Source organism: Platichthys flesus, chromosome 2 (assembly GCF_949316205.1).
Source record: "Platichthys flesus chromosome 2, fPlaFle2.1, whole genome shotgun sequence".
In the NCBI taxonomy this organism is placed as follows: Eukaryota; Metazoa; Chordata; class Actinopteri; order Pleuronectiformes; family Pleuronectidae; genus Platichthys; species Platichthys flesus.
The window spans coordinates 17,615,854-17,634,252 of record NC_084946.1 but is presented as its reverse complement, the minus strand read 5'-3'; the positions used below and the strand labels follow the sequence as shown (position 1 = coordinate 17,634,252).

The following is an 18,399-nucleotide window of genomic DNA, read 5'->3' as shown; positions in this document are numbered from 1 at the left end:
CTATCTATCTATCTATCTATCTATCCATCTATCTATCTATCTATCTATCTATCCATTTATCCATCCATCCATCCATCCATCCATCCTCCTGCTGCAGGACAACTACTACGTGAACCTCTGAACTCTAAAATCCTATTATGTGGTTGTAAGCTGCATCCCAACTAAATGGATAGTAACATAATCAAATTATACAGGTCAGACTGAGTCTTCATTTAATGGTCATTAAGGTAGCAAGCACACTTGGGTTAATTGGAAGAGCTAGGAAAAAAATCAGAGCTGTTCATGACAATATCTGCTAGTTCCCCATTGCAATGCAAGTGCAGCAAAATAGGAAAACCTTGATAAAGATTCCAAAATAATCTATCTCTTTATCGAATGAATGATGAAACACAAAAGTTGTGCAAGAAGTGATTATACACAGATTACACACTAAATTCCAGAGAAGATCCTCTTTGCTTATCTTCTCCATCCCCTGTGGGTCTGCCCCTAGGGGATATATAACCATAGCTGCGGTATTAAGTTTGAGAGCTGACCCTTGGCTGCATTAACAGCACTCCCAGGATACTCTACTGCCAATCCAAATCCTAACAAAGCAAAGATGGAGAACGGCACAGAGGGCAAGAACTTCTACATCCCCATGAACAACAGGACGGGGCTGGTTAGGAGTCCATATGAATATACACAGTATTATTTGGCGGATCCATGGCAATTCAAGTTACTGGCTTTCTACATGTTCTTCCTGATCTGCACTGGCTTCCCCATCAACGCTCTCACTCTGCTGGTCACAGTCCAGAACAAGAAGCTACGACAACCTCTCAACTTCATCCTGGTCAACCTGGCTGTGGCCGGACTCATCATGGTGTGCTTTGGATTCACTGTCGCATTTTATTCTTCTCTAATGGGCTACTTCTCCTTGGGACCAGTGGGTTGTGCAATTGAAGGATTCATGGCAACACTTGGAGGTACAAATTGGGAAAGGGATTTTTTTGTCTTTATCACACATGTAGATTGTCTGGATTGCAGGATCAGAAGATTCCATGACTACATATGTTCTCTTTTCTTCCCAACAGGTCAAGTGTCTCTCTGGTCCCTTGTGGTTCTGGCTATTGAGAGATATATTGTTGTCTGTAAACCCATGGGAAGCTTCAAATTTACATCCACCCACGCTGCAACAGGCTGTGCCTTCACCTGGATCGCGGCTGCCTCCTGCGCTATACCTCCTCTGGTTGGCTGGTCAAGGTAATAAACTGCTTACCAATAACTGATCACATGACCCCTTGTCCACGTCAAGGGGAGCAGAATTATCATTTTTTACTGATTCTCTCCACTTCAGAATTACAACTCTATCGTCTAGATTTAGACATGGCTTATTTTTGTAGTCTTGTCCTTTCCTACCCGTTGAATCTTAATTGGTCTTCTGTGGTGGTGTGGTGATATTAATGGAATCCATCAGTGATACTATATTTTATTGTTGAGTGTGGCCATGTTTACCTTTGACTAATCTCACACAAGGGGCTAGGGTAATTGGCTAAAAGCAGGGGCATGTTTACTACCTAATGTGACTGCTCATGTGGCTTAGTCTTATGGCCTCTCTTCTAATAATGTAGTTGCTTTTGCAGATCTCAGCAATGAAGCTGAATAAATACTCTCATAAAAAGACAGGAATAATGGCGAACACCAGAAAAACAAAGGCCATCTGTAAATATGAAACAAGCCAAGAAAGACTTCTGAAGATACCATGACTTGAAAATCCAATTATCCTTCTCTTATCCTGTTGCATCTGTCTCCATGGATGTGCCCTTTTGCACAATACAACATATATAAAAGCAGGCCTTGCCAAAATTTAGTAGTCCACCAAATTCTTGGTGCAGGCCATGATGATTTTCTGGCTGGAGTCTCTTCATACACATTTGACCCTCACAGATGGTCCAGTATGTAGCGGCACATCTGGTCTTCAATAAGCCTAGAAAGGGCTCTCCTGCAGATCAACCTCAGGGTCGGCATCCGTTTACACAAACCCAATCATACAAGCTCCTTCTCTGCCTCTGACTCGTGATATGCAATACCAATCCAGACTGTTATCGTTTGAGGTTCCCTGATGGAGGAAAAAGCTACCAAATGCTATCAGAGCAGGGGCCTCCCTCCCTTACTATACAACAGTCTCTTGAAGGCTCATCTATCAGAGGAGCCCTTCCTCTGCTAACACCTCTAAAACGTGAACAGGCCTCACTACCACTTACTTCAGTGTACTCCATAACCTGATCTTGTGCACTCTGTCTTAATGAACAGATTAAGCTCCTAATAATTCTAGCTCTCTTACTTTACTGAAGCTGTGGAGTCTTCCCTCAGTCTCTTTGAAACAAAGCATCTGCCAAATGATTAAATGTAATGGATTAAGCTCCTAATAATTCTAGCTCTCGTACTCTACTGAAGCTGTGGAGTCTTCCCTCAGTCTCTTTGAAACAAAGCATCTGCCAAATGATTAAATGTAATGGAAAGCATATTTTGGACCATGGATACAGACTCAAGTCTTCAAAGTACCTCAATCAACATAACAAGTTTTATTAAATTCTAGAAATGCAAGGGTAAACAAAATACCAACAATATGATTTAAAAAGTATTAACCCTGAGCCTGCTTCACTTTTGGTCCCACTGACATATATAATTTCTATCCAAGTACAGAAACCCCCAGTTAGATCCCAGTAATTTTGGTCAGACACAAAAGTTATGATTTATAATGTTAACACTGATATCATGTATTATGCTTTATGTCTTGTATTTACAGGTACATCCCTGAGGGTATTCAGGTCTCCTGTGGACCAGACTACTACACTATGGCTCCAGGCTACAACAATGAGTCATTCGTCTTGTACATGTTCACCTGCCATTTCTGTGTCCCGGTCTTCACCATCTTCTTCACTTATGGAAACTTAGTGTGCACAGTGAAGGCGGTAAGTGACATGTGTCTAGTGTGATTTTTGTCAAGGCCACTTTTAAACAAATTCTTAGACAAAATATTTGCTGTTGAGGAAAAGCTACTCATTGTGCGTGGTTGATCCTGTTCTAATTCAAAATGAACAAGATGTGCACAATACAAATAACTGATGATGGCCAAATTTTCAGGCTGCAGCTCAGCAACAGGACTCAGCATCTACCCAGAAGGCCGAGAGGGAAGTGACACGTATGTGCATCCTGATGGTGCTGGGCTTCCTCGTGGCCTGGACCCCATATGCCAGCTTTGCTGCCTGGATCTTCTTCAACAAGGGAGCTGCCTTCTCAGCCATGGCCATGGCCATCCCTGCCTTCTTCTCAAAGACCTCAGCGCTGTTCAACCCTATTATCTATGTGCTGTTGAACAAACAGGTACGATGCTTGTAGTGTTTGGAGTCAGTGAACTTTATAAATTCTTTATAACAACAGCTGGCAGACAAAATGACATTTTTAAGCGTTAATATTTTTATTTGTGAACATTTCCTTTAGAACATTATACACATAAGGTTGTGTTTTACTGTCATGTTTCATAAATTAGTCTCAAACACATGAAGTCACAAAGAACATAAGACAACGTCAATTTACTGGATTTCTTTCAGGGCTTTCAGCTTTATCTTGTGGCTTCTAAAGAGTTTCCACAGTTTTCATTAAAGCCTAACTTAAAAGTCTAACTATAATAATTGATTCTATTTAAGTTATAGTTGTATTTAAAGTGCGCTATGCAACCCACATTTCTTTATAAATACTGAAAACTTTCCATTGTAAATTGTTTTGTTTTTGTTCTGCATTCATTGATATGGATTTTTCAATTGCACAATATTCTCTATTTTCAGTTCCGTAACTGCATGCTGACCACTGTTGGAATGGGCGGTATGGTGGAGGATGAGACCTCAGTATCAACCAGCAAGACAGAAGTGTCATCTGTTTCCTAAACACAGACCATTCCCAACAACTCTGACAGATTTTTCTTAAGGACAAAAAACATTTCAACACAGACTGTCGTACCACTTGGTTCCATTTTCCAAGACATACTGCAGGTTGCTGAAAGTTCCCTGAAAGCCGTCGCACATCGTACAATAGGGTCTGATGTCTGGCACAGTGTGTGAAGCTGCAGGTGGAAAATTAGTCAAAGTAGTTCTGCTGTTAACCCAAAGGATGAATGTTATCAGGCAGTTGATCGATCCCTGTGAGTGACAGGAGTGCCATCAGTGGCATCATCCCCTTCACAAAGATGAACCAGCATTTACTTCCTTCTGACCGAAAAAGGTTATTTTTTGAGGGCCAGAATTGATTTTCTTGGCCAATTGTATATATATTTTATAAATACTTATGGCATTGTAAATGTAGTTAAATAAATGGATGTATCAAAAAATTGTCTGTTTATGTTTTTTTATAACACACCTTTTATAAAAAAGTTTGGGTCATTTGTATTTTTTTAACAGGCTATTGAAGTAATTTTCTGTTTGTACACATTAGAAAAGTTTAAAATTTGAATTAGGAATAGCTGATGACGAGGATCCACGTCTCTTCCTGGAGTCCACAAAAAAAATTACACAATTGTTGGTACCCTTCCGTTACAGTTTTTCTCCATTACTTTGGCTCATTTCACGAAACAGAAATGACATTCTCAGAGCACAAAGTGCAATTGACAAAATAGCCTATATGGTTCAGCACAACTACATAGATTACGTTCAAAAGATCATATCGCACCCAAAACAATTAACTCAAGCTTCAAAACCAAATCATTTTCTCATATAAATAGTCAGTGCCCCCTGTGGCTCATCTCTCGGGGAAAAAAGGACATTCTCAAAGCTTTAAATACGTTTGCCAAAATAACCTAGATGGTTGAGCAAAACTCCATAGCACACCTGCAAAAGGTCATATCTCTCCCAAAACAGACAACTTATCAGTCAAACTAAATCCTTTTCTCATACAAGTAGTCAGTGCCTCCAAAATGAAAAGTCCCTTTGGCATTGTTTAAACACTACAGGTCAAAATGTTTAGATGTTTTGTCGGTAGGGCAGTGGACCATAGAAATATCCCTCATGTGCACATTTCAGTCTTGCCTCAGTCCTTTGACACTGAATGGTTACAGTAGATGTTTTCTTTCCAGAATACTATGTGTACCATACCAAACAGAAAAAATATTAATTCAAGGTTTCACATAAAATACTTTATTGCACTCATAGTGCCATGGAAATTGTTACAGTAATTGCCATACATCGTGTTTACAGTAACAGAAAACGTGTATAGCAAAATATACTGTCAAACAATAAGCACATCAAAACTAAAATTAGTCATATCCTACACTAACAACACATACAGTAAGAAAGTAAAGCAACTTGGTCAAGCTCTAGATATTTGATGGAAGCATTTATACTCCTGGATAGCACCTGTCAGCTAACTTACTAACTAACTTACTGTGTGATTGGACTGTGTGATTGGTGATCAGATGTGTGAAACTCCACCTTGATTAGATATTAGACAATTTAGCTGATAATCCACATGATTTCCTTGTGATGTACACAAGGAAATTATGACAACATGTTCTGCAGAGAACAACCACTTGACTGAGCAGCGACAGTCAGTTTAGACCAGCAAGCTATATTGAATTGGTAATTGGGCTAACTTAAGGCAATTGTACCTTACCGTTTGCAAAGGTGTGCTAAATCATTTGAAATTTGTGCAAGCTGTAGGCAAAGTTACCTAACCGTTTTCAAGGATGTGCTAATACAATTGCAATTTGATTAAAGTAAAAAGATATTCCAATCTGTTGTGAACAAGTGCCCAGTGGTTTGGAGGTTTGCACGTGTTGTTTTGAGAATGTCATTTCTGTTTCGTGAACTGAGCCAAAGCAATGGAGAAAAACTGTAAAGAAAGAAAAACCCACAATGCTCACTGAAATAACTTGAAACTGACAAAAGTAATAATAAATAATAATTTACTGAAAATTAACTAATGAAAAACAGACATTACTGCTGAATTGTAGTTCAACATAAAACTAACTAATGAAATTGTCAGTTTCAAATTATTTCAGTGACCATTGTGAGTTTTTCTTTCTTTAACGGAAGGGCACCAACAATTTTGTCCACGTCTGTCTAACCAACATCATTATTGTCCTTCATTGTCCTTCACACCTTGGAGGAATCTGAGGTCATTCAGAAAGTGCAGGACACTATGCAGGACAGAAAAAAACTTAACCGAGTGGTAAGTATGACTAAACCTCTGGTGGAAGTGGGTCAAAGCATGATTTAAGATGAACCCTTACATGACACTGTTCACGCCCTTAGCCTCCCCTCTAGCCGCAGACTGCTGCAACTAAAGTGTGAGAAGAAACACTCCTGCAGAGCCTTCATGTCCACTGCTGTCAGGCTCTACACCATCCATGACCTTAAATAAATACTGGCTGCTTTTTTTTCTTGTTACCATCTACTTATGACTTGCATTATTTTTAACTAAAACTTGTTTTTGTAAATTAGTTTCGTCTGCACATTACCTGTGTATCAAATCACATTTTATTATTCACATGTTTTTTTGCCTATCAACATCACCTTATGCTTTTTCATTCTCGTACAATTATCCTGTACCACTGCACTTTACTACAATTGAGATTTTTTGATTTAACAATGTTTTTCTGTATTAAAGGTGTATATTATGTACATATGTACATACTTTGTATTTTTTACGTTCACTTTTTACTTTTATCTTTAAACTTCTTTTATATTAGAATTATCTTGTGTACCTATTTTTTGGCTTGTCTGTTGTTGTAACTTTTCCCAGCGTGGGATCAGTAAAGTTTTATCTTATGTTATCTTTCATTCACATGATAAACATATATATATATATACTAAATAATACAACAGTTAAACATACAGACCACACAATAAAGAAAAATGTTTAAAATGTTCCAAAATACAAATTTTGAAATGTATAAATTATAAATTTGTATATTATACGAATTCGTTCATTGTGAAATTATATATATAAAATATATACTATAAATATCTAAAGCTTTGCACAATTACACACATCAAATTTTTGCGATATAACAAATCATTCTTTTTTTTTATATTTGTGTCATAAGAAACTCTTAAATGTTGGCATATGATAGATTGTGCTCTCAACTGAATCACCAGCACAGCTTAAGTTTGCACACTACAATGTGTTAGAGGTCATCAGTTGTGTGGTAAATGTTGTTTCAAAATATCAAAAGTACAACCCCTAATTTTGAGTTTTTTTATTTGAGGGATAAACATCAGTTACTTCAAAATTGCAAAGAGATTTAATGGTTCTCGAGATAAATCCATGTATTCAAACTCAAGCCAAACTGAAGTGACAGAAGAAGAGTTGTAAAGTTAAGACTGTGTACGTACAGAGCCAATTATTATCGGGTCTTAACATGAATTAACAAGGCTTACACAAATACTTTTTTTCAATCCCCTGTAATCTATCTCTTGGAGAGTATAAAGCTTACACCTAGACCTGAGATCCATCGTACGCTGAGGGGTCTAACACTGCTTTGGGCAAACTCCACACTGTCAGTCCTTTGACTCAGAGAAGATGGAGAACGGCACGGAAGGCAAGAACTTCTACATCCCCATGAACAACAGGACGGGGCTTGTGAGGAGTCCTTTTGAATATCCACAGTACTACCTGGGGGATCCCATATTCTTCAAATTTCTTGCTGTCTACATGTTTTTCCTGATGTGCACTGGCTTCCCCATCAACGCTCTCACTCTGGTAGTTACGGCGCAGAACAAGAAACTCAGGCAACCTCTTAACTTCATCCTGGTCAACCTGGCCGTGGCCGGACTCATCATGGTCTGCTTTGGATTCACCATCACCTTTGTCACTGCTATTAATGGATATTTTGTTTTTGGACCATTGGGTTGTGCCATTGAGGGATTCATGGCTACTCTGGGAGGTATGATTTAGTAACAACTTTTATGAATGCTACTGAATACTGCTGCTTTTGTCTTGGAAAATCCTTTTTTTAATTTTTTCTTCAAAAATGGGTCTCGTGCAACTACAGTCATAAACACATGTATACTGTTCTTTCATTATTTCCCAGGTCAAATTGCTCTCTGGTCTCTGGTCGTCCTGGCTGTTGAGAGATACATTGTCGTCTGCAAACCCATGGGAAGCTTCAAATTCACTGCAACCCATGCAGGAGTTGGAGTTTTATTCACCTGGATCATGGCTCTATCTTGTGCCGCCCCTCCACTGGCTGGCTGGTCCAGGTAATATGAAAGATCTCTGCTTGAACACTAAAACACATTGTGTGACGCAGTGCAATATGCAATTCGTGTGAGAAATCATACCCTATTAACCCAAGTTTCACAATATTACCTTCAAAATGACCTTCTCCCGTTCTTTTCTGACTATGATAAATCTGAATGTCTGTAAGCTTCTGAAGAGAAGCTGAACCTAAAAGACATAGACTTTGATAACAGTCATTAAAAACTCCAGTACTCCATAGAGACTTAAAGTTGTCTTGTTTACTACCTTTCCTTGGTGTATACCTCCCCAGAGCTCATTCATAGATCAGTTTGAAATGATTTTCTCTTGTCTACCACAGGTACATCCCCGAGGGCATGCAGTGCTCCTGCGGACCAGACTACTACACTCTGGCTCCCGGCTTCAACAATGAATCCTACGTCATGTACATGTTCATCTGCCACTTCTGTGTCCCAGTGGGCACCATCTTTTTCACCTATGGCAGCCTTGTACTCACAGTCAAAGCTGTAAGTCCTGCTCTATATCACGAACAGTACTGTAACGCTGGATAAACTCACCTGCACTTTAGTGGTTACACACAGTTTTATTGAAACAGCTATTATCTTCAGGGTTTTTAAGGACTCAGAAAAGCATTATATTGATTTATGATTGTATTACAGTATGTGTTACTACACCAAGTAGACATGTTGCTGAGCTAGCAGCTTTTTAGCTACCACAGACTAACCCCAACAAACAACACTAACTCGTGCATTGGCCGACTGTCCTGCTACCACTTGAACTTACCGATCGGAAACATCCTGTTGAAACCGACTGTGAGACAGATTGAGAGCGGTGATAGGCCTGGTCACGTGTCACTCAAAGTGCAGTCAGCCAATCAGAGGAGTGCCTCATAAATAATTTAAGAGGCAGGCGAGAGAGGCAGCAGACAGGATATGGAAATACATACTGCAGTTTTTTTCTGACTTTAAACCACTGATATATCCTCTCAGGGTTACCAATACCTCAAATTAAAGGTGTAAAATATGTGCCCTATTAAACAAAGCATTCTGTTCTGTGAATCCTGATCATGTTGTGTCTTCTTCAAACACTTCAGGCTGCATCCCAGCAGCAGGAGTCAGAGTCCACGCAGAAGGCTGAGAGGGAAGTGACACGCATGTGCATCCTGATGGTGCTGGGCTTCCTTGTGGCCTGGACCCCATATGCCAGCTTTGCCGCCTGGATCTTCTTCAACAAAGGAGCTGCCTTCTCAGCTACAGCCATGGCCATCCCTGCTTTCTTCTCAAAGAGCTCAGCGCTGTTCAACCCTGTTATCTATGTGCTGTTTAACAAACAGGTCAGTCTGTCACTGAACAATAGCAACTGTTAGTGCAGAACCCAGGTGATACAATCCAGATCCCCTGCAGCTCTTTTCTAACGAGAACTTAAAACTTGTCCTTCATGAGAAACCGACAACCTAAAAGAAATTGCCATTAATAGCTTATTACATTTTTCCACATTTTTAAGTCCCTCATTTCTTTATTGCTTTTCTGAAACCACCGGAGGAAAGAGTTAATTCTCAGCTTTAAAAACAACTTTTACAATTCTGCTGTTGTTTTTAATATGGTATTGATGGTGATATTTGATTAGTTGATTTGAACACACAGAGTTACATCTTGTGAGACACGTTTGAAATGGTTTGGTTTCTTACATCTATATGTTTCCTCCCTTTCAGTTTCGTAACTGCATGCTGACCACTGTTGGAATGGGCGGTATGGTCGAGGATGAGACCTCAGTATCAACCAGCAAGACAGAGGTGTCCTCTGTCGCTTAAGAACAACAACTACACTTCTCCAAATGTCCACCCTCCTGATGTTTTTCTGATTCTCAACGGCCAACTTGGAATGGAAATAAGCGAATGGGCACAAACAAACAACCTTTTCTGCAACAAATGGATAATCATATCAGATGACATGCCAGTGGTTGCATTCAACCACAGAGATACTTTATTTTTGTGTCAGCGAGAGTCAAACAGGACTCTGACATCATCTGAACCACACCTGGGAAGGAAACTCTCCTGAAACACAGTCTCAAGTGTTTAGTTGTGATAAATGCTGATGATCATACATGCTTGTGATATGTTTGAACGGATGAGCGGGACAAAACCCCCTTTATATATTTATGACACGGAGGGGTCGGTATATATGTTGACCCTTGTCATAAAATGTTGTATATATTTTGTAAACACCAAAAGTGTAGAAAGAAGTTATTAAATGCATGCACAAAAATAATTCAGATTGTCTTTGATGTTTTCAACATTTAAACTGTTCAGGTGATGTTTGTTTACTTGGATAATCTTAGAAAATTGGGCTATGGATGTGTGCGTCCTGTTTTGTTAATCCCACTTAACCTGTAGCTAATCTGCAGACACTGACCACTGATTAGTATTCGCTGATAAGTAGCATTATTTTATAAATTGCAAGAGCCAACTAGAAAGCAACCTCAGGTCACGTGGTTGTCAAAACTATCAAGACCCACATTTTTATTTATTTATTGAAAACTTGAATCCTAAAAATATCAAGGCATTGAAATCATGAGGTGCACAAACAAATAACAAGGCAAATTATGAAAAAATGAAAATGCATAAAACAATAATAATTTAAAAGTTTATCTACTGCATTACCTTCAAGAACAAGTTTGTTTATGTATTAAGTAAATGTCAGGACTCTACGGTATCAGTCAAATCCCCGTTCGAAAAAATGAGTGGATTCAGAAGGTGAAACGCTGGAGTGCTTTTACTTTGAAACGGGTTCGGAAAGTGTTGTAAATACATTTGTGTCATAGACAGATAAACATTGTGGTTCACAGCAGAATAAACAGTGAAAATCATCTTTCACCTAAATTTTAATGTTTATCTGATGAATTTATGTCACAAACAAACGGTTGCAACACTTTCTTTTTTTTACTGTGAAATATTTGCAGGTGCAGAAGATGCAGGGCTTCATACTGTGTAGTACTGGTATTTGTTTGAGTACAAGGGACTTCTTTCATACAAGGCAATAATCATATTTGTGGGCCTATTCAGATCAAAACCTATATGTAAAACATTGTGCTGCAGTAGCAACTCCTCTGCAGAACATATTGTGGAACTGAGAAGCTACCGTTTGTGCATTGTAAATATGAATTGATATTAATTTAATTATTGTGCATTGAATAGAAATATTTGCACAACTGCCCTTCTTTGTGTAGATTTATCTCTTTTACATTCAGCCTTTAACAGAAATTGCAAAAAATAATAAGTATGACCCTCCTAAATTGGTTTCTTGGAAGATATCGGGGTGGTAGGTCTCGGCTTACGTTTAGAATTAAAAAGTATTCTTGGGCTCGGAAAGGTTGGTGACTACTGATTTAGACAATATGTCCTCAAGTAAAACTCTCATATGGGGCAGTCCAAACAACCCTGAGGGGCCTGAACTGATCTTCATACATATAGAGTCTGTCTTTGCCCCTTTCTGTACTTGCCTCTACAAAGGGATGAAAGCTGTGGTAAAGCGGATTAGCAGCTCCCAGTGGAGCCAGTGACCTAGAGCATCCAGTCTTTAAACGTATCCAGTGTCTTATTGTGTCACAGGTGACATGTTGCTAGAAGTCTTTAAGGGATTTGACCACGGAGCAGTGATTAACGTCCAGAGGATGAACTCTATTATCAATAGTCCACCAACAATTATACCACTGTTCTCAGTTGCAATCATTTTGTGCCGACAGAGCCCCTATGCAAGCATCAGAAAGGAAATGGCGGAAATCTAAACACCTTGACGACCTGCTCGCTTATCAGTCTCTTCTCTCCTCTTTTTCTGCCTCTATTTCCACAGCCAAAAGCAAGTTTTAGCAAACTGCAATCCAAGCCTCATTTTATAACCCCAACAAAACTCTTCTCCGTCTTTTCCAACCTCCTCGACCCCCCCCCGGTCCCCCTCCTCCTTCCTCCTTTCTACCAGGCCACTTTCTCAACTACTTTACAAAAAAGATAGATGATATACGCTCTTCATTTTTGGATCCTCCTTCTATAACCAAACTTCCATCAACTTCATCTTCATCATCTTCGCTTTCCTTTCTCACCCCACCGTCTCCCAATCAAGTTTTGACCTTGGTAATCTCGGCCCGCCCGACCACCTGACCCCTTGACCCCATCCCTTCTCACATTCTCCAGTCTATTGCTCCTGACCATCTTCCTTTTCTTACCCATCAAATCAACACTTCCCTGTCAACTGGCTCTTTCCCTAATTCTGAAGGAGGAGAGAGTAAATCCTCTCCTGAAGAAACCCACCCCCGACCCATCTGGAGTAAATAACTACAGACCTGTCTCTCTTCCTCCCTTTGTTTCCAAAACTCTTGAGCGCGCTATCTTTAATCAACTCTTCTCCTATCTTAACCTCAATAATCTTCTTGACCCTCACCATTCTGGTTTCAAGGCAGGTCACTCAACTGAGACTGCCCTCCTTGCTGTCTCTGAGCAGCTTCACACTGCTAGGACAGCCTCTGTTCTCATCCTTCTAAACCTCTCTGCTGCATTTAAGATCCATTTATTCATCCCAAACACATGCACAGACATGCAAAGGCACACTCATGCAGGTAGGGAAATTTATCTCTGCTTTTGACCCATCTGGTGCAGGACAAACAGAGCAGTGAGCGACCATGTATGGCGCTCAGGGAGCAGATGTTGGGGGAGTAAGGTGCCTTGCTCAGGGGCACTAGACAGGGTAGGGAGACTCTTGGATTTTTGGACAGATCAATCCAGGTTTGTCTTATTGTTGTCTCTCCGTGGAGTCGAAACAGAGACGAACCAGAGACCTTCTCTGACCATAGTCCAAGTTTCTGCCACTAAACCACCGCCTCTCAACCGTGAACCACCAGATCCTTATTTCCTCCCTTCAGCACCTGGGTGTCTCAGGCTCTGCTCTCTCCCTGCTCTCTTCCTACCTTAACAACCGCACTTATCGGGTAACTTTGAGAAGATCTGTGTCTGAACCATGTCCTCTCACTACTGGGGTCCCTGAAGGTCTGTCCTGGGTCCTCTCCTCTTCTCTTTGTACACTAACTCTCTCAGCTCTGTCATTCACTCACATGGCTTTTCCTACCATAGCTATGCTGATGACACCTAACTAATCCTGTCTTTTCCCCGATCTGAAACACAGGTAGCAGCACGAATCGCTGCCTGTCTGACCGATCTCTCTCAGTGGATGTCTGCATACCACCTGAAGATTAACCTTGACAAGACTGAACTACTTTTACTTCCAGGGAAAGACTCTCCAATCCACGACCTGACTATTAACGTTGACAACTCCGTGTTAACCCCCACTCAGACTGCTAGGAACCTGGAAGTGACACTCGATAGCCAACTCTCACTTAAGCCTGAAACATGCTTCTGCGTTTTCACGGGCCCGTAAGCGCAAGAGCCCTTCCGGGTCCCTTACGTGCTTATGTATCCCTCCTTACGTGCTGACGGGGGTCGACCCCCTTTTCTAAAATTTACGGCAGAGCTGAGCAAGCTCACTCAGCCCGCAAGGCTGTGATTGGTCTGCTCTACATCCCGTCCGGTGTCTAGTTTCCGGTTTCATGCCCCACAATACGCGGAAATCACGGAGGATTTAGAAGAACGAATATGGACCAAATAGAAGAGCACTTGGCAGAAGAGATCCGAAAGACCACTTGTATAACCCGTCACTGACTGGCCGATTTGTCCGCCAGAAATAGGCTATGAGGAGCCGGAGTGGCGATGTAAATAAACAGTCTAATTATAAGAAGTTGCTCTTCAATGTCCAGCAGCTCCATCTCAATCAATTGTTGTTCGGTTGGAATCGTGAATACACTCTCTGCCATGGTTCACCGTGTGTTTGTAATGGAGAACACGACTGGTAGAAGGTAAATAAACAGTCAACAACGATTGCCACACCCACAAAGAAGGCGTCTCTCAGGTCGTCTTCGACAAAAAGCATTACTCCGCCTAGTGTTCTGGTGCGGAATTGCTTTGTAAGACGCGCAACGGTTGGGGAAGCATGAATGAAAACGAGTCTTGCGCCACAGCGGCGTGAAAAGACGCAGACGCAGTCGCAGAAGCATGTTTCAGGCTTTACTGCCAACATTACTGCAACAACACGGTCCTGTAGATTCATGCTGTACAACATCAGGAGAATACGCCCCCTTCTCACTCAGAAGGCGGTGCAGGTTCTTGTCCAAGCTCTGGTCATCTCACGCCTAGATTACTGTAACTCCCTCCTGGCAGGTCTACCTGCTACTGCCATCTGACCTTTGCAGCTCATTCAGAATGCAGCAGCTCGTCTGGTTTTGAACCAACCTAAATTCACTCACACTGCTCCGCTCCCCCGCTTCCTTCACTGGCTACCAGTGGCTGCCTGCATCCGGTTCAAAACACTAGTACTTGCGTACCATGCTTTGAACGGATCAGGTCCAGTGTACATCAAGGACATGGTCAAACGTTACACCCCAGCCCGTTTACTGTGCTCTGCATCTGCCAATCGGCTTGTTGCTCCCACACTGCGAGCTGAAGGCTCATCAAAAACACGACTGTTTTCCGTCCTGGCTCCTAAATGGTGGAATGAGCTCCTCATAGACATCCGTACATCAGAACGTTTACACATCTTCGGCCGAAAACTAAAAACACACCTCTTCCGAATATACCTTGAATAAAAAAAAAAAGTAGCACTTAAATGGCACTTACTTATAGCACTTTGTAGTTTTGCTTTATTTTGAAGAACTTGTACTTTCTTGATTCTTGTCGTCCTGGGTCTGTACCCTCGGGGTTGAATGCACTTATTGTAAGTCGCTTTGGATAAAAGCGTCAACTAAATGAATTATAATTTAATGTAATGTAATAAATAATATAAATACAGTATGCCTACATACATTAAATTCAGGTCACAGACACACACACACACATGTATATAAATATACATAAGTCCAGTAAAGTATGTACCTGTGACGTCAGCTGAAGAAGGAGCCACAGATTGACCCAGTTCTTCACAGCATTCATTAAATCTTTGTGCTAGAACCTGCTGTTCTCCCTCCTCAGGGGCTTTACGATCCTCTCACTTAGGGACAGGCTACAAGAATGACATTTCAACTTTTCGCCTCTGGTAGGCGCTACAGATCCTGTTACACTGTCAAGACATGAAAAACACTCCCCTCCACACAAGACTGACAATATGAGCAGTTAAATCAGCTAAATGACTATGTTGTAGGTTATTATGCTGATAATGTTCTGCAGGTTTATGTTACCAAGTATTTATTTGGTATAATATATATACATATAGATGATTTTCTAAATCGATGTTTTCTTCGTTTATACATTACATTGTTGGAACAGTATATGTGCTGGTAAGTCTGTACTTTTCTTTTGACATTTTGTAGGGTGATACTGATTTTACATCTGTTTTGGAATAGTCTAGTTTCTTACTCCTCAAATAACACTGTTAGTGTTTCCAGGTCCAGTGTGTGTGAGGCTTATATCACTTGTTCTGCCCCTATCTTTGCCAATCAGATTAAGCCAAATTGGCTTTGCCACCTTTTGGCCTCAGCCCTGTGATGAACCAGTTTCCCTGAGAAGCATGTTTTAAGACTGAGACTGACTCAGCTGAGGAAATGTGTGCGAAAGACAATTTTTTTGCATTATATCTCCTGATAATTTAAATGGTTCCATCTATAAAAACTGACATTTCCCATGAATGAGAAAATAGATGCAAGGTGTGAAAACAAAACAATGTGTGAAACCCATATTTTCATGCATGCATTTATTTACCTATACTATATTTTGTATATACAATGTTTACAATTCATGATGACCATCTCAGCAAGTGACAAAAATAGAATTTACATAGTATATAGTTGCTCGTTTTGAAAATACAGTACAAAATGTGAAATATTGTGGCATTTGAAACACATATTGTTGGGGGTTACATATTTTCAATGGTGCCAAATAGCTCGACCGTATCGGGGAGTTCTGTGCCTCGGACGAAAGGGGAGAGTCAAAATGAGCATCCATATACATGTGTTCACAGATTTTACCATTATTTGCATTGATTTTGAATTCACATTGATTTCCAACATGCTTCAAATAAAAGGTGAAAAAAAATGCAGTTCTTGAGTTTGTTCCTGGAGCCGTTCATCACTGGTCAAGTAGTTCAGACGTCCCTGAACGTCACTCAGTCCACATTGAGGATTATTCCAGATTGAAGAGACAGTGGAAAGGAAAATGTCCAGGTCAATGAAAATGTCTTTATGTTTAAGAGACTGAGGACACTTCTGTTTTGCTGGCAGACACTGAGGTTTCATCCTCCACCATGCCTCCCATTCCAATAGCGCTCAGCATGCAGTTACGGAACTGAAGAGGTGCAAGAAAGAAGAGAAACATTCAAATAAAAAACATTAGAGGTTCTGAATTGTGGGTTTAAACACTGACAATAAAAGTAACATATTTTTTACATGAACCAACCTGTTTGTTGAACAGCACGTAGATCACAGGGTTGTAGAGAGCTGAGCTCTTAGCAAAGAAGGCAGGGATGGATGCAGTCATGGCGGTGAAGGCAGCTCCCTTGTTCAAGAAGATCCAGCCAGCGAAACTGGCATATGGCACCCAAGCTACCAGGAAGCCAAAGACCATCAGGACGCACATGCGTGTCACCTCCCTCTCAGCCTTCTGGGTGGACTCTGACTCCTGCTGCTGGGCTGCAGCCTGAAGTGTTTAAGAAAATTCACAGATCAGAATGTTTTGTTTTCAAGCTTTAAATGAAAAGCAACTATACTAGCAACCATTTCATTTCTTCAGGATTTTGCTTAGAAGTCAACATCTCAAATATTTGAAATTCAACTTACAGCTTTGACTGTCAGCACCAGGCTGCCATAGGTGAAGAAAATCACAAAGACTGGAAGGAAGAAGTGGACGACAAACATGTAGATGACGTATGATTCGTTGTTGTAGCCGGGGGCCAGAGTGTAGTAGTCTGGTCCGCATGAGCACTGCATGCCCTCGGGTAGGTACCTTTGGAGAGTGGAGTCAGAGCCATTAATGCAAATAAATAAAACTAGAGTCATGCAAGAATCTCTGCCATCAAACCCACTATGCTTTTATATTTGTTTCAATGGTTTAAAACCTTTACTGAACTTACCTGGACCAGCCGAACAGTGGGGGGCCAGCGCATGCAAAAGCCATGATCCAGGTGAAGAGGACTCCAATTCCTGCGTGAGTTCCGCTGAACTTGAAGCTTCCCATGGGTTTGCAGACGACAATGTACCTCTCAACAGCCAGGACGACCAGAGACCAGAGAGCGACTTCACCTGTAGAGAGACAAGAGTGAATCCTTCAGGTTAACTTTCAAGACTTTAATGCAACCCTGGTAGTGAGAATGTATTGATCAATATTTACCTCCGAGTGTGGCCATGAATCCCTCAATTTGGCAGAAAGTGGCTCCCAGAATGAAGTAGCCGTTAAAAGCAGAGGTGATGGTGATGGTGAATCCGAAAGCGCACATGATGAGCCCGGCCACGGCCAGGTTAACCAGGATGTAGTTCAGGGGTTGCCTGAGTTTCTTGTTCTGAGCCGTGACGAACAACGTCAGACCGTTGATGGGGGTTCCAGTGCAGATCAGGAAAAACATGTAGAAAGCTAGAACTTTGTACATCATGGAATCCACCATGTAATACTGAGGGTATTCAAAAGGACTTCTAACGATCCCAGTCCTGTTGGACATGGGGATGTAGAAGTTCTTGCCCTCTGTGCCATTGGGCTCGATTCCGCCGTCCCAAGCCATCTTCGGTTTGCCTGTTGTTTCTATTGAGCTTCTTTGAGAAAAAAAACCCAGTAGTGCTGATGGACACAAGAATCTAACTAGCGGCCACTGACTTATATACCTCACCACTAACCTTGTTGTCAAATTGCCAAATGAGATTACAGGATTGTGAGGTGGAACACTAGGTCAGTAATTGCTCTTAACATCCTGGCTAGTCCCTAATGTACTTTGCTACATTTTCCAGGTTCTGTTAATCCTGATTAATGAATGTGAAATAGGTTCAGTCAGTATCTTTAAGCACGTTATTTGATGTAAACATATACTCAACATTAATCCTGTAGGCATATGGAAAAGTAAAAGATTCTGAACACATTAATCAACAGTTTATGGA

The 18,399-nt window shown here is 40.9% G+C and overlaps 3 protein-coding genes across 5 annotated transcripts; 2 read left to right on the top strand and 1 right to left on the bottom strand.

Annotated features, from left to right (window-relative positions):
- The first annotated feature begins 76 nt into the window (after window positions 1-76).
- On the top strand, window positions 77-4,343 carry LOC133967495 (green-sensitive opsin). The gene is made up of 5 exons (XM_062402987.1): window positions 77-962; window positions 1,071-1,239; window positions 2,786-2,951; window positions 3,124-3,363; window positions 3,825-4,343. Exons 1-5 carry the CDS (start codon window positions 599-601, stop codon window positions 3,921-3,923), a joined length of 1,038 nt encoding a protein of 345 aa, XP_062258971.1. The 5' UTR covers window positions 77-598; the 3' UTR covers window positions 3,924-4,343.
- A 3,199-nt stretch (window positions 4,344-7,542) lies between these two features.
- LOC133967480 (green-sensitive opsin-like) lies at window positions 7,543-14,321 on the top strand. Of its 3 annotated transcripts, none has more exons than XM_062402965.1 (6): window positions 7,552-7,915; window positions 8,063-8,231; window positions 8,570-8,735; window positions 9,323-9,562; window positions 9,941-9,977; window positions 14,111-14,321. In XM_062402965.1, the coding sequence occupies exons 1-6, from the start codon at window positions 7,552-7,554 to the stop codon at window positions 14,122-14,124; spliced, it is 990 nt and encodes a 329-aa protein (XP_062258949.1). In that variant the 3' UTR covers window positions 14,125-14,321. The 3 variants fall into 3 exon arrangements, with proteins under 3 accessions (XP_062258959.1, XP_062258949.1, XP_062258940.1); XM_062402956.1 differs by lacking the exon at window positions 14,111-14,321 and adding an exon at window positions 13,744-13,749 and having other exon boundaries at window positions 9,941-10,030; XM_062402975.1 differs by lacking the exon at window positions 14,111-14,321 and having other exon boundaries at window positions 7,543-7,915; window positions 9,941-10,039.
- A 1,677-nt stretch (window positions 14,322-15,998) lies between these two features.
- On the bottom strand, window positions 15,999-18,082 carry LOC133967464 (green-sensitive opsin-like). Its single transcript, XM_062402934.1, has 5 exons — window positions 17,645-18,082; window positions 17,388-17,556; window positions 17,095-17,260; window positions 16,715-16,954; window positions 15,999-16,603 (listed from the first exon to the last, which is right to left on the bottom strand). Exons 1-5 carry the CDS (start codon window positions 18,027-18,029, stop codon window positions 16,505-16,507), a joined length of 1,059 nt encoding a protein of 352 aa, XP_062258918.1. The 5' UTR covers window positions 18,030-18,082; the 3' UTR covers window positions 15,999-16,504.
- Between the last annotated feature and the right edge of the window lie 317 nt (window positions 18,083-18,399).